Genomic DNA, 16,799 nt, shown 5'->3' with positions numbered 1-16,799 from the left:
TGATATTGACCTTCATAAATGAAAGACTGCTTTTTTTATTAATTTATGTGTAAACAAATGAATTCCAAATGTTCAGTTTTTCATTTGTCCTCTTTATTATGAAATAAATGGACTGCACTCAGCAAAATAGAAAGTGGACAAAATTTATAATTAAGCTTTTTAAATAAAAATTTATTGTAGACTTATCTTTCATGTATCAAAATAAAAATGTATATTGGTTCGCTTTAGGATGATATGCAATTGGAATCATACCGTTTGTGCGTGAGTGAGCATAGCCATTTGATAATAAATGAGTGTCTGAAATTTTTTTGGGCAAAAATGGGGCATCACCTCTAACCCTGTGAAAGAGTGCACGCTTAAGATGTACTTTGCTAATGAGCATCGGAGTATGTGCTGCCGCATGCCACTTCATGCATGGCAAATGAAGCGCTGTCGGTAACGTTGGCCTGAGACGTGAACACCTTTAGTCCAGGAGTTAATATGAAGGCTATATTTAACTCTGCCCACTTCCATCCTCTATTCATTGGTACGAGTTATTCCAGAAGGTGGATGGATGAAGAGAGGACTTCCACCGGTCTGCAGATGTCCTCCAGAGGTCGCATCTCTCAAGATGTTTGAAAAGAGATGCAGACAATTTTGGATGCAAGATTTCAAGGCTCTCGCAAAGTACAGACAAACATGTTTAATTATTAAGAACATTAAACATATCATAGGTTTCTGTGTTTTTGGACAATCATCATAAACTGTAAACATTTTGACTGAAAATACTTCATTTATTCAAAAATTTGGTTACCTATTGTATTTCTCAGTAAAAATTTCCACGATATACAATAGGTGACTCTTTATGTACAAAAAATGTAGACCTTGTAAATTCTTCGGCAGGAATTCCCACCCAGTGCGCAGAAGGAGTTTAATATAGGGAACAAAAGAGGTTTTTCTTTTAGACTAGCATTCTTTGTACTTGGGTTCCCTATGATATTGTTTCCAGAAATGCTATTGAAAGGATATTTGGAGACAATTAGGCTGACTGTAGACGTACATGTCTCTTGAATGGGTTAGCAAATAACAAAATATGCTAGGGTATTTCATGGGTAATGCTGGATTTTCAGCTGTCAAGTTATATATGAATATTCACTACAAGTAACTGATAACTATATGTTAACACGAACTCCTGTCTTACAAAATGTACACACATTTTTATTAGTTACTGCATTAACTAGGTACATGTGAAGTTGATATCTGTGAGGAGTTGTTTATGCAAGAGTTATTTATGCAAGAGCGCTTGCAGGCTAGGAAGCCGGCTTCACTGATCATGTCTCAAAATTATGATCAAAATTTGGGAAGCGTGCAAAATCAAATTATTTTGGAATGGTGGCTGGAAGAGCATTTGCGATGCGTTAAGCATTGTGTAGCAGCGGTGACTGTTTTTTAGAGTAGGCCGGGAGATGCTGTTGATGCAGGAGTGGAGATGTTGAAATGGTAGCTAGGCACTTAAGAAATATAGGATGCCATTTTCCAAGTTGGGGAAAGGACAACGCACTTGTTGTTTGTCGTCTGGTGGGAGTTGGAGATGAAGAGAGAGAGAGAGAGAGAGAGAGAGAGAGAGGTTTCAATTGTGCCTGAGTGGGAAAGTTTTGTTGGACTGACTGTGATTGCAGATTGTAATATGAATCTGTATTTCCTGGCCATTTTGTCTTTCTATCTGCCTGAGTGATTTCTGTTTAATAAATCACCTAGGGGTATCTGTTGTTGTTGTTGGTATTGTTGTTGTTTTTAGAATTAGATGAAAATTATTCTCTGAGATTCTTGTCTTTTCTGAGATACCAATTTCCCCTTTTCTGAATACATCTTCAGCTCATCATACATTGATTTGTTATAAATTCAAAACTTCAAAGAGATTCAGATACTTGCCCTGCATAATAAGATGATACTTCTATAAATTACCATTTCAAGGAGGGCATGTCGTAAATAAATTCACTTGGCTACATACAACCAATATTGTGACAGAAAGTGACTTCACATCTACCCCTGATTGTATAAAGAGCGAATTTCTCCTCTTTTCATATTATTACTGAATTTTAAATTTATATTTCTTTTAATTTAATATTAATATGAGTATGTTCTCTCTTCTGTTCCTTTATTCATAATGCAGATGCTTAGATGTGATCTCTCTGTTTTTTTTGGTTTTGTTTCACAAGTGCAGTTTGAGCATTAATTTTGATTTCAAGTGGATTCAGCTCCTTACAAATCTTGTCTTATTTTTTTTTTGAAGGGGTAAAATTTGCATTTTCTATTGCTCAAATAGCCTCCTTTGTATTGACTTTTGATTTAATCACATGTGTGAAATAGCTGTGACTGCATGTCAATAAGATTGAGCTTATTCCAAGAATATTTGAATCATGCACAAGAGATTTACTGAAAGAGTAAAGAGAGAGAGAGAGAGAGAGAGAAAGAAAAGATGATATTTAAGGCCCTGCGTCATAAGATGATCGTTCTGTAAATCACCATTTCAAGAAGGGCATGTTGTAGAATAAATTCATTCTACTTCATACAATGATATAAAAACAAATCGAATTTGCACTGGAACCACTCGTAATGTCGTTAATAAAATGTATTGGTAATCCATGGCACCTTAAAGCAAGAAATTATTGTTATTCACCACTGCTGGAGTATTTAGAACAGCTAAACTTTAACTCCAAATCTGTCAATTGAATAATTAGACTGTCGTTTTGTGTGTGGTAAATCGGACAGTAATCTATGCTGACAGTGACAAGAATAGTGCACACAATCACACAAAGCAATTCTACCCAATACAATCAACTTGATGCAGATAATCATGTTATTTGAACTGTTAATGTATTGTTTAAAACCTGTGATAAACTACCTGCATAATTTCAGTTGAGTAATTGGACTGTCCTTTTATGCATGGTAATTCTCACAATGATCTAGCGTGATTGTTGGAGGAAAGATGTACAAAAATAAACTCAACTGATATTACAAATTGCAGATAATGCAGCTATTGTGTTGATGGAAGGAAAAGAAGACAAATATTGTAATGTTATTCAGACTTGGTATATTATTATTTTTCCCATTATCATCATGTGTCCAACAGTTTTGATGTCTCCATCTTATTTTAAAAGTAATCAATGAACAGCAGAAAAACAACATATAATGAACTGGTTGAATTTTTACAAGATACTACAGAAAACATATTTTCGTTGTGGTGGTAAAATATGGTTGTTTATCAATAAACTGTAACTCTGTTAATTATCCAAAAGCTGAAAAGATGATTGGTACTACAAAATCTGAGAACAGCATTGAGAACAGCGTTGAAAAGAGCCATACTAAAGCTTTTCCAGAGTAAAATGCAAGAATGAAACAGAAAGCTAAAATCGATCACTATAAACGGAAACTAAAAGGAACATGGCGCGAATATAAAGAACGCTGATTGGCTGTCTAAAGTAACGGTAAATTAGGCTTATGCCAGCCGGTTATACCGGGATAATCGCTAGAATAATATGAGTGTCCGAACTGACTCTTACTGTCTGCATAGAAGCGGGTCGGTCAACTGAATGTGTGTTGCTTCGAGCATGCGCAGATGAGTAAAGTTTCTCGCTCGGCAGAGAACTTTGAACCAAAATGAACAGCATTGTTACAGCGCAATCTTGGTTGTTCGGTAAGTGCTGAGCGATGGCAGAGTAGGCGTTGTCTGCCGTACAGACGTTTCCAATAAGAAAAACTATCCAATAAGAAAAATGTTGTCATGCAGTAGCTTATAAAGATCCAGGTTATAGAAATAACATAGAAAAGATGCTCAGGATGATGATAAATGATTAACGCATCATTAGTATAATTACACAAAATACATGGGGGTGATAAAGCTGTTTACTAAAAGTGATGGAATCTAATTTTTCAGTTTAAAACTTGAGGTCTTATCATCATTCAGATATGATGATATTCACAAATATATACTACCTTTCTTGTGTAACTTTCAAGACATTCAAGTACAACTCTTGCTTATTGATTCCATCAAGACTAGAAAATACTGCATATATTGAAAAAAAGAGAAAAAACTTGGGAAAGAAAACAGCCTTGCAGTATATTGATGTAACCTTTTTTTCGCGAAAAAATTCTATTTTTCCAATCAAGCAAATTGGAATCGTTCTTCAATCAACGCTTGTGGGGGCAATTCTCTTTGCTTTTCTTAATGATTTAGTGGAGAGCGATCAGGGAATTTTCACACTGCCAATAGTTTTTTGCAAACAAGCAGACTGTGCTACCTCCTGGATATTCAGTAACAGTTTATTAAAGAGGCATTTAGAATATTGCCAATTTTTGAGTGATACTTTGAAAGTGTTAAAAAGGATTTAAACTTTGGATGATCCCAACAAAATTTTAAGAAAACAAAATCAACCAAAGGTAATTTCAACATCTTGTCCATCACAAAATTTGACAAATTGACAACATTACAATGTTGCATTATTTAATTTGAAGTATTTTTAACATAATTTCTCTGGGTAGTAAAATAGGTTATTGAAATTTCCCCTGAGTTGACTTTTCAAAAGTCTACGTGATCATCAGGTTGATTCAGATACCGTAAAACAAGAAACTTTAGCAAATGTGCGAAAGTGACATTGCAAATTTTTGAATCAATTTAGGGAGAGAAAGAAAGAGATACATAGATAGAGAGAGACAGAAAAAGAGAGAGATTGCGTGTGTGACATATACACAGGTGATAGAAGACGTCTACTCTTGCGACTTGCTTATTCTTCAAATTGCTTTGATTCTTGAAGCAACGACCTGTTAAACTTTGAGCTCCTTTTAACGATGTGGGGTCTCATCTATGGAAACCTGTCATTAATTGAGTCAAGTGCCACGTCTCGCACCTCAGGTTTTCTTTTTTGTCCTTTAATTAATTGTGTCTCCCGAGAGTGCTCGTTAGCCTAAATTAGATGATGAATGGAAACTTGAGTCAATAGACTCGGGGCTAGGCCGGGTATGTAAGTCTTAAAACCTCCCGTAGGGAGGGAAGGCCTGGCTATTAGAAGTGAATGAGAAAAGACGTAATGGGATGATACGGCCTGGAGGGGTATGGAGTTTCTAGATCATGTGTTTGTGTGGCACACATCGAGGGTTTGCTGAGGTTAAAGTAAATGGTTTTTACCAGAGGTTTTGTAAGCTAGCCAGGCAAAAAGTGGTGACCTTTTAAAAGCAGCCCTTGGAATTCATAGATGGATTCCCCCTTGAATATCATGAGAAATGTGATGTATTTCAGGCTGTAGGTATTTGAGAGTTTCTGATAAATATTTGTTCAATGATTGCATATGTTGAAAGTCAAGTACCGGTAGCTTACCGGTCCCTATTGACTAAAGATGTTGAAATTGTGAGTTTGATCCCCCCACACAATAAAGCAAAGCATTTCATCTTCATTGTTTCTCTTAACCCAGGTTTTAAATGCTTATCCTGTAGGAAGTCAATGTCATTTTTGTTGGATTGGCAACTTGTGCATCTTTAAAAGTGGCACCTGGCTTTGAGTGCTCTCCAGAGAGTAGAGATTTTGCACACAATGTGTGTAGGCCTTGTGTGCCGGCAAGCCTGAATCCATTGACCATAGTAATATATAGTATTTCTGTAAAGTGTTTAGAGACACCATCAATTATTTCATACAAAATAAATGCAAATTAATATTGTTTTTATTTTATAATATTCGTGAAAACATCACATCGTGAAGATGTGAAAATTATGAGTTTGATCCCCACACAGCACTCATACATTCTTCATTTGAACAGATGCAATCATAAAATGAAGCCCAAACTTTGCAGTTTTGACATTAGATAGATAAGTGTTTATAACAAAATGTCAAAATATTGGCTTACATTTGAGCACACATAGAAATGAGGACAAAGAAGAAACGGATTTGGATTACACGTACCAGGCCTTCTGCGTCAAACATAACCCTGTTAAGGAAATTGGGGCGATATAAAAATCTAGTTTGCCATTCGCTTCAGTCCTCGTCCTTCATGTATTGATTTCTGAGTGGTCTTTGAGGGGTGAAATATGATTTGTTTTTCTGTCGGAAGTTTTAAAGCCCAACAGGGTTTGGCGTTTGCTTATCATCAGGATAACTAGTTTTCTGAAGTGTTTGATGAATTGTAAAAAAAAAAAGTTGCCAAAAGGCAGTTTTTTTTCCTGTTAGATATGTGCGGGCCTTTTCCCAATGGATTTTTCTTCCTTCTTCCTATGTAAATTACCAATTACTTTCAATCTTATTTCAGCATGAATTTACGTTGTTTTCATGCTCTGTACTCATTTTGTATGTATTTCAATCTTTTTTGTGTCATATGTTCATTTCGTGTGAAGGAAGTAAAAGTTCATTGAATTAAAAAAAAAATGAAAATTGAAATGGAATAACTTAATTTGTATTCTTTCTTCGTATGACAACTAAAATTTGCATCATCATGTGCTTTGCAGAAGGAAAGGAACACACATTAAAAAAATGTTTTCAGCTTGTTAATACAAAAATAAAAAAAGTATTAAAGAAATAATTAAGAAAGAAAATATAGAAATTACAACCTTTCATTGACAACAATGAAGATTATGTACAGACTTAAAATAATTTGTTTCAGGGTTTATATTTTTATGTTCTTATTGATAGTCATCTACTTTGTTTTCTTGCCTTTTTAAGTGATTTATATTTGTACTGATCTATTTTGGATTATAATTGAGAAAGCAAGAAGAAAGCAAGAAATAAAGATAGAAAAACCCTGGAAATATTGAGCTACCTACCCAGCTCCCCTCCCCCAACAAAAAAAACAAAAAAAAGACCCACTCATATTGAAAGGCATCTGTGGACATATTCATAATTCAGATTTTCTTTTTTTAAATTTTCAGAGTGCCTTGGGTTGTAACAATCAGGTTGGTCTACACTGTATTTGATGCTGAATTTCATAAATGGAAATTACTTTTAGTAGTATATTAAATAATGTTCATAATTCGGAAATTAGATATTCTCACATTGTCCGTGGATGCTGCTGAGTGTTTTCTCAGAATGCTTCCATTTGATTCAAATTTGGGCTCTTACCCCCACGCATTCCCTGAGGAGACTCGAAAACACAGTAATTATATTGTTTTTGAGACGTGACCAAAAAGAGAGATGACAAACATCATGAGTACATGTGACAGTTGGGGAAACAAAACAGGAAGTGTATAAAGATAATTTCGTTTAGGGCACCGTCTTCTATCTTAAAGAGAAAGTTGAAAACCTATAAGATGAATAAGAATTTATGACTTTGTTATTCTTCTTTTCTCCCATGTGAAAGAATATTAAAGCATCAATGTCATCTTAAAAGGAAAGCCTTTTAAATTCTCTCATATTTCATGAATAACTGGAAATGCTTTACAACTTTAGCTTTGAACCAAATTTTGATGCCACATCATTTTTTATCTACCGGTAGTCATGATTACAGGACCCTAATCTGTGTTCTGTGATTTTTTTTTCATTTAAAATGATTTCAGCAAGATTTTGTCATTTTGATCAAGCTTAAAGATTCTGATACTTCACAGTATAGAATCATTCTAACTTACTATGATCTATTTATTTGATTCTTCTTTTATTATCCATAGTGGTACTTTCAATAGCAGGTATTGCTCTTCTGGGGGGCCCTGTCTGTATATAGTCAGCAGGTTAGAATCCTTTTTCCCAGGCAGTTTCTTCCCCAATGAAATACTGTCACATTACATGTAGCTTTGATACCTTCCATAGGCTTCCATACAGGCCTGTTTATATCCTCTCACCACTTTTCTAATCATGTATTCAGAATGTGTTCTCCTGTTTACATTAACTGTCTCTTTCTATTGCAATCAATATTTCATCCCGATTCACTTTACCGGGCATGAGTGGTTGAATTCTCTCGGCGTGCAGTCAAAGTCAAATGGCTCGGAGGAAAAAGACTTTGGCTACACTCTCGTGTGCAGGAAATTAGTGTATGTGATGCATTGTTCCATGCATGTGTGTTCTCAGTTATTAAATTATCATGTTATTGAAATTTTATTTTTTAAAGGGAGGAGTGGGGGGGGGGGGGGATTTAAGATAATATCAAGGGGGAGTTGGAACAGTCAATGCAACCAAGGAGTACGTTGGTACTACAAGGCCCCTAAAGCATACTCAGTTATCAATGTTTAAAATACTAGATCCTTTCTTTTACTGAAAATTGCTGTGTTAAAGCGTACAAATTATAACATATTCCTAAGTTTCATTGAAAGATTCTTAATTTAGCTGTAGAAGGTAATTTGCCGGTACGAATAACTAGTGCATCTAGGTACATACTGATTTCACCATGAAATGCACATATTATTCCTGAAAAGCCTGTTGGAGGAAGTCTCCAGATCCTCATCATTGCGTCGCCCCCTACAGGGATGGGGGATGCAACGGGGTAGACAAGCCAAGATGACAAGTCAAATTTCCTCGGGCTCGCTCTAACCAATTTGGTGTCTGAATGGTTTACTTCTGCACATGCTTTTCAAAGGTGGTGATGCTGATTCCTTGGGATAGTGCAAAGTGCTAGACCTTGGTGGAAGTTGGAGATTGTGACAAACTGGAAGCCTTGGGCCTTTTTTTGTGATATTCATTCTCTGTATTGCCCATGCCTGCACATATTAAGCATTTTCTCTTCTTTTTGTTTTATTAGGTTATATCTCTTTTTACATTGAGAGCTTTAATATGTACTTCTCAGTTTCCCTGTAATACCTTATCAGATAAAAGGGAATGGCCAGTATTTTGCTATAATCAAAACCTGATGAAAACTAAATCAAAAGTCAGACTGAAGTTTTATAGAAATTTATCAGATTTGTTTTTGAGACAAAAATACCCTATAATTGCCATTGAAAGTATAGCCTGCATTCTTTTCTATAAATAACATGGTCATCAATGTATAGCTTATCGTCATGTCTGATGACAGCATAAAGGACGTAAACTCTATAGCAGAGTATACTGGTTAACACCCATCTGGCTCTTAAGGAAACTGATTTTATTCTTTGGTTTGTAAATGTCAATGCATGCAGGGAATAATCAAAATTGTTGATCTGTAGACGGATTGCCTGTGTAATCTCAACGTTAGCTGCTTGACATTTATCTCTTCTTTATTCAACCCACCAGGGGCTTTTGAGTTTCAATCTATATTGTGACCTTATTGTTATTTTTGTTTAAATCTTTGTAAAAAGAAGAAACTTTGCAGTTTGTCATATCATCTGCCAGCAAAGCACTAACTCTGTAAATATGAGTTAGCACCCTATCTAGCTACCAGTATGTGTGTGTGCGTGTGTGTGTGTGTGTGTGTGGGGGGGGGGGTGAGGGTTGGGGTCCTGTCCCAAATGAAATTGCCAACAAATCAGAATTTGATAAAAGGCTATCTTTTAGCTATTTGGCAATTGCCTTAGGTAACATAGCAGAATGTAGTTTGATTTGAAACAAATCAGACCGATTAACAAATGTCTTTGATCAGACTAGGATGTAGCAAGCTGGGGCAGGCATGCTCTGGAAGTGGTAATTTGGACTCTGATGCCTTCAAACCTTGTTAGAAAGATTTTGGATAGGGGAAAGATGAATGTTGATGGACCAAACACATTCTTTTTTTGAAATGCTGCATTTTCATGTGCCATGGCATTTTAGTTAACAACCTACCCGTGCCCCTTTGACTAATAAGTAATTGTTGACACTATCTGTTACCCATGGCCATGTTTTTTTTTTTTTTTTTACATTGCTATAAAGTTATTTTCCATATTATCAGAAGCATGGTACATATGGGCTCCAAAATTACAGAATTTCAAAAGGGGCTACCTTTTTTTTTTTTTATGAATGTCGGAAAATTCAAACCTTTTCTCCATTTAATTTTTTTTTTACAGCCAAAGCATTCTGTTCGACTACTCCAAGCTCTGAGACTGATTCCACGCAGACATGGGCCTGATGTCACCTTCAGCTTTCCTGGCAAAGATGGCGCTGTAAGTATCACCATTTTGTCTCAAAACTTTTTTCTTCTCTGTCTCTGTCTCTGTCTCTTTGTCTCTGTCTGTCTGTCTTTCTCTCTCTCTCTCTCTCTCTTTATCTCACTTTGTCTCTCTCTTTATCTCACTTTGTCTCTCTCTCTGTCTTTCTTTATTTTTATCCCTCTATTTCTTTCTCTCTCCCATTTTATATGGTTTGTCCTTTTTTTTCCCAAGATGCATGAGATGTAAGTGGTTGAAGCTGGAATACTGAAAAAAAGATGAAATAAACAACAATTACATCTACATCAAAATAAACCCTCATTATATCACACCCCCACCTGGCAGATGTATAAGTACAGAAAGAAAGCTTCAGATGTGAAGAAAAAAAGCAATTTCAGATATAAAATGTCATGAAGGACAAAATGGAGTGTCGGAGAATAGGAGAAAGAGGAGATGGTCATTAGAGCTATATGAAGTATCACTTAGCACATGAAACATGAGACGATGAAAAACAAAATTCAATTCATGAGTCCCATAGTAGGGGAACAGTTTTCTATGTAAACCAATATGAATCTTAATCAAGCCTATCCTCTGACATGACAGTCCATCCTTTCATTTTTAGAGACCCCTTTCACCAAAGCATTAATATAGTTCTTTTTTTTAACTCAGCAATAAGAATGTCTCTTGATAAACAGATCGGGTACCATGACGACGTGGCTCCGTTCTGTGATAATTGCAAATGCGAAGTGTGATTATAAAGAGATGGCCTTGCGGCCCATTTTCAGTTTTGAGTACCCTTTGTAATATAATGTTAATGTTTTTATCATTCATGTCTTTCAATTTCAATAATTAAATATATAGAAAATAGTGAAATTAAAAAAGAAAAATGGAAAAGAAAAAAAGGAGACAGGACATGTCTCATTGAAACATTGGGGGTAGGAGGGGAATAAAAGGCAAAGATATTTTTAGGGTGTAATTGAATATATTTGATATTTCAGTTAGTAGCAAGTATATAAAAATGGATTAAATTCCAACCTTGAAAGACATAAAATGTATTACAAAATAAAATTGTACTTTTCATGTCATTTCCATGGCAAAACTGAAATCATACGAATCTCTTGGTATTAAAGTGAAGTGAATGTTAACCTACTTCTTCTGAGAGCTGTTTGAATCGTGTGAGGCACAAAGGAGTGAGAGATGGGGTAACCAGGCAGGATATAGTATTACCCTTAATGTACTCATTTATAGAAAGCCGATAGGTTGATTAGGTTAATTCAGGTCCTCTAGACTCATTATTGGGTAGTATAGACTGTGACCAAAATTGCATTTAATTTGGTGCCCCTGGGAGTCTAAAGATATCTCTCGAGAGTTTCTCATTTCCTTGTTTTGCTCTTCGTTAATGTTACCGTTTTTGAAGTAAGGTAACAGACCTCAACTTTCCAGAGGCCTCACAGGATCGTTTTGCAATTAACCCCTGTTTGCTGGTTGCAATGCCCCCCTCGGAGCCACAAGGATGTTAACTCGTATACTTTCAAGCTAATCTTGAGCTCTGGTATGGGCATCGTATGTCGAGAGAACATGGCTATAATTCATTCGGGATTGTTCATCCTGCAGTAGATTGATTGTTTGAACCAGTAAAAATAAAAATAAGCTCACAAAAACTTGCTGAAAATCATCTTCTATAAAAACCAACACTCTCATTTGCACAGTGGCCTGTGTTAAGCACAGGGTGTCGGGCCTACTTGCCCTTATTTCCTTATCTTTCCATGCTCATTACTCAGCCCTATACATTTACTACCAAAATCGTTTGGCGCATGTCATTTATTTTTAATCTTGAACATTCAGGGTAAATTTTGTTGGATTCTGTGAGAATTGATTTGTTATCATGACCAGAAATCAAGTTTATCTATAACACAGAGTTAACGTCCTTCTGGCTCTAAAACAGATGATGTGTAGCCTACGACCAATTTTAGACGTGCCCATGGGGTGGGAGGATGAGTGGGAGCTTTATCACCTTCTGACTGTCCAAGATGGCCCTGCCTTGGAAAAAAGTATTCTAACCTGCTGATTATATACAGACAGGGCCCCCCAGAAGAGCATTACCTTATCTGCTTTAAAAAAAATCAAGGATTGTTCTCTTACTCTGTCATCCAATAACTTTTCCAATTGAACAATTACACAGATTATATTGATGTTGAGTAGTCGTTTTGATACCTTTATTTAGCCTCAGGTATGATCTGTTTGTTTTAACCTAATATATTTTTGCTTTATTACTTGGAAAGTCCTTAGGACAACATTGTTTGGAATGAAAGGAAATAGCTTTTGTCCCAAGGGGTCTAGAAGAAAGAAGATACATCCATGAGATATTACCTTGTATTCATTCTATTTTTTCACCATTAATTTTCTGGGTAATATGATTGAAAGGAAACATGCATATTCTTGCTAAATGTCTTTTTTGTTTTTTTAAAGAAATCTGAGAAATTCATCTTCACCAAACCATGCATGATTGCAAATAGAAATACATGTTTAGTGTAGAAATTCATTATATTAAGAATCAAATTTCATCTAAGACATGACTCAAGTATGGTAGGTACAGTCATTGAAAACAAGGACAGTATTAAAACATGTAAAGGCATTAGCGCAGACAGATTATGTAAATTAGTCTCATAGCACACAGTAATGTTTCCACATACTAATTAAGTACATTTCATTTAGATACTGTAGCCTGTCAGGTGCACCGTAGCTTTAACTGTTCCGAATTCCAATCCTAACACGGCTGTCTCATTGTGAGTCGTTTAAAAGCTTTGTGCACCTTAACATTTATCATTCCAACAAGACAACGTGAGGATCACAAAAGGATTTTGCCGCAGGATGGTCGGGTCCCTTGTGGGATTACCCAACACTTGTGCTGGAACAGGTATTCCACCTGCTGTCGAGGCAAAGTCCTTTGGTGACGGCTGGCCCTTATTTGGAGTAACACCGTACTGCAATCTTGCTGCTCAAATGGTAGGATAAAAGCTTTCGTTCCACCGGGAGCTAGATCGCAGGAAGATGGATTCCTTTTTGTTGCTTGACTTACAAGATTAACAGGGACACTTTCAAGGGCTTCTTTGAAACCCTGGACTGGAAGAGGGAAGCGGTGAATTAGGAAAATAAAAAAAGCAGATTTTTCTTGTCATCCCTGATTTTCAATTGCCCATTTTGGTTTTCCCTAGAAGACATTTTTGTGTGCAGTATATCCATCCAAGCATTCTGAATTGAAGTGTCTTAATAGTATTGAAATCACAAAGGGCATTTAGAGTTAGTACCCTAGCTCCTAGCGGACAATGTGGTGTTGTATTTTTACTTCTTCAAACAATTATATTTCATTTATTAAGTGGAAAGTGCAGTATGCTATCAAAGTTGATCAGTTTACATATATTTGATTTGGAAGATACACTTTCCCTCTTCTTCTTTTTCTCTTTTAAATACTTTTTTGTGAAGTGAGAACGTGAGAAGTTCACATCTAACTCGGATAGGGTTGAGACAAAAATCAATGCGGGACGGGAGTTTTTTCAGTAAAGGGCTAGATTGAACAGCTTGTTTTCCCCTTCAAATTTACAACACTGGTGAAATAAAAATTTATCATAAACCTAAACCAATAAGCATAGTAAAAAATAGTTGCAAAATTGTCTAGAAAAAAAAAAGGATTTTAAATTTGTCAACATTTTACAATTTGTAGTGCTTCTTCCCCTTTTTTTTTTTTGGGGGGGGGATAATACACTTAACAATAGAGACAGTATGAGCTGAAATATTTTCTCTTTCTAGTTATGCATACGATTTTTGTGATAGAGCTCTAAAACAAAATTTGTTTTAATGGACCACAAACTGTGGGCAATTATCTATAATTACTTCAAAATAAGCAATGCATTTTAAAAATCTCTTGGCTGTCTGAAGAAATGCACATGCGACCCATACAGAATAATGGGAATAAGTAGCATTTAGGTGTTGATCAGATTTGTGTTAGTAGTTTTCATAAGTGACCTAACATCAGCTTGAATGATAACAATTTAGTGAGGCTTTTCAATGGTCATTTTAGACTTATTACCTTTCAAAAAGATTGTGTGAACGCTATTTGTTCTTCATATTAAAATTACTTTATTCTTTCATGTACATGCGATATTGTACATATATCAAATATGGATAAGATATGCGGTTCAGTATGGTCTCTAGATTTTGCTTTTTTAAAAGAGAACATGGGTATGCATTATTACACTGGCTGCCAAACCAGTTATAGCTTCATGCCTTAAAACATCACTTTTAGTCCATTTGAAATGAAATCTAATCTGAAAAGTCAACAACCCCTCCGTCCACAAATCATACGTTAGAGCATGATGGCCGTTAACACAGACCATTTCTTTTTCTCGCATGCCCTTGCGAGCTAACGAAAGAAAGAAATTTAGGTTTGTAATGAGATAGCAGTACAGTCAATTAGTGCAGTCCATTAGAAAGCAGCTATCTTGTTCGCACCATTACCCCTAAAACCAAAGTCATTAGAATTGGATCTATAACCGAGTCATCATGATAGGTACCTCGGAGTCGAATCATCAAACTTAAAACAAAATTCATCCTAGCTTTATATAAAGTGATTGTAGCCTTTGGGTGGTTTGGAAAGTATGGAAGATTTTGAGTGTATGTGGTTTCGGGTCTAATGTAGATTTGATTGTGTTGTAAAGTGGTAATAATGTGCAGGGATGGCTGTACTGATTACAAGGGATGTGATGGTGATGGTTGTGGTGATTATGATGGTGATGATGGTGATGATGGTAGTGGTGGTGGTGGTTGTGGTGGTAAAATTGATGTTGAGGATGATGATGATGATGGTAATGGTGATTAAGATGATGATGATGATGATGATGATGATGATGATGATGATGATGATGATGATGATGATGATGATGATGATGATGATGATGATGATGTAGATGTAGATGTAGATGTAGATGAAGATGAAGATGAAGATGAAGATGAAGATGAAGATGAAGATAAAGAGGAAGACGATGACGATGACGATGACGATGACGATGATGATGGAGGAGATGGAGATGGAGATAGGGAAGAAGCAGAAGATGATGATTATTAATATTATTAATATTATTAATATTATTATTATAATTGTGGTGAGTATCAAGAAATGATTAATACAAAGACAAGGATAATGGTGATAGTAATTTTGATGATGGTGATGATGATCATGAAGATGGTGGTGATGATGGTGATGATGATGGTGGTGAGAATGGCGTTTAAAACTATATGGCTAGTAAAGAAGCACTGTGTCTATCCCTTGTCAAAACCTTACATATGCTTAATAGTGTTATGATACTGTAACCCAAGCAAGGGTATACCCTTACAAGTACAATCTGCATATCATGCATGTATGTGACGAACACCTTTTACAATGATTCTCCACCATACCTCCCTAAAAAATGGTTCGAGCGTGATCGTGTTACTGGCATCCCATTGCATCATGAAACTTCATCTGGGAAATCAATTCCTCTCCATTACTACCCTGTCGTAGACCCAGGAACCATCAAAATACAAAACCCTCTCCTGATCTCTCTATACCCTTTTGCGGTGGGACGGACATGATGAATGTTACAGAATTGAGGCCCTTCCTGTAAGTGAAACCCACACTGAGATGTGACAATGCAGTTTTTCAAAAAAACTTTGTGAATAATTTATATGCAATGAAATTAGCAATGTGGTGTGAGGCAACTTCAATTTTGCTTTCTGATTCATATTGAAATAATTTGCATATTAATGTGACTTTTGGAATAATGTTATCATTAAACAAAAGAAATGTGTTTGGTTGACTGATGGAAAAATTGTATGGATACTGCCCCTACACTGTTGAGAATATTTGTATACCTTCGTTTGTAACAAAATACAAGATAATGATGGTATTTTTCAGTGTATATTAGCACTCTATCTTTTCACTTATGCATCAAATGTTTAAAACCAGAAATGAGTATAAAAGAAAAAGATTGTAGCAGGCATTCTGCTTCAATCGTGAATTTGATATCCTTGGCATTTAAGATTTTTCCCCCTCAAAACCCACAGAGTTAGGTGGTAATACTTTAATGCCATATTGATTTGATTTGATTTGATTTATTTATTTCTGTTTGATTTTCTTTTTCTTTTGCATTTTTACAAGTATATAACAAACAAATATTGCAAATTTACACATGACAAAAGAATATATGTAGAATAAGGTAAGGCTGGGTGTAACTAATCGAGAACATCAAACAGGAGGGTTGACAAAATAAGCAAAGCTTGATAGTATGACTACCCTCAAAGGATACATAATAATACAAATATGGAAGAACAAAATATTGGTAAAAAGGGGGAAAAGACAGAAAAAAGAAGAGAAAAGAAAAAGGGGATGCACATCAATATTCACAGACTTATGTGGTAGTTGGATTTCAAATTGATATATAAAGATTTTAAATAAGAAAAGAAATGCAAATTTGAATACTGAGTGGCCAACTTGGGATACAATAGAATGAGAAGACTCTCAAGGTTCGGACAGTAAGAATGTGAAAGTAAGTATTGCCTAGAATGTATCCTGAAAATGTACCTTGCTTTTAATAATCGGCTTGCGTATTGAGTGTTTTATGTGACATTGAAGCTTCCTTTTCAGGGGCAAGTAATCCGGTGTTTGAATAGATCAGATTATTTATATCTGCACCTAATGCATTAGTGGTTTTTAATAGGCCTCTAAGAGGCTTTTCCTATTTTATAGAGACATAAGAATTGAGATTTTTTATGTTATTATAACA

General features: G+C 35.5%; 1 protein-coding gene across 8 annotated transcripts in view; it reads left to right on the top strand.

Moving 5' to 3' along the window:
- Nucleotides 1-16,799, top strand: part of LOC577084 (neurobeachin) — a 77,624-nt gene that overhangs the window by 11,588 nt on the left and 49,237 nt on the right. For all 8 annotated transcript variants that reach the window (XM_030980649.1, XM_030980654.1, XM_030980653.1 and 5 more), the window contains exon 3: nt 9,901-9,996. In XM_030980649.1, the coding sequence (XP_030836509.1) occupies nt 9,901-9,996 (96 nt within the window). The remainder of the gene's footprint in view (nt 1-9,900; nt 9,997-16,799) is intronic.

Source organism: Strongylocentrotus purpuratus, unplaced genomic scaffold (assembly GCF_000002235.5).
Source record: "Strongylocentrotus purpuratus isolate Spur 01 unplaced genomic scaffold, Spur_5.0 spur5_scaffold_11, whole genome shotgun sequence".
In the NCBI taxonomy this organism is placed as follows: Eukaryota; Metazoa; Echinodermata; class Echinoidea; order Camarodonta; family Strongylocentrotidae; genus Strongylocentrotus; species Strongylocentrotus purpuratus.
Note: the sequence above shows the minus strand (reverse complement) of the source record. Positions and strands in the feature narration are given on the sequence as shown.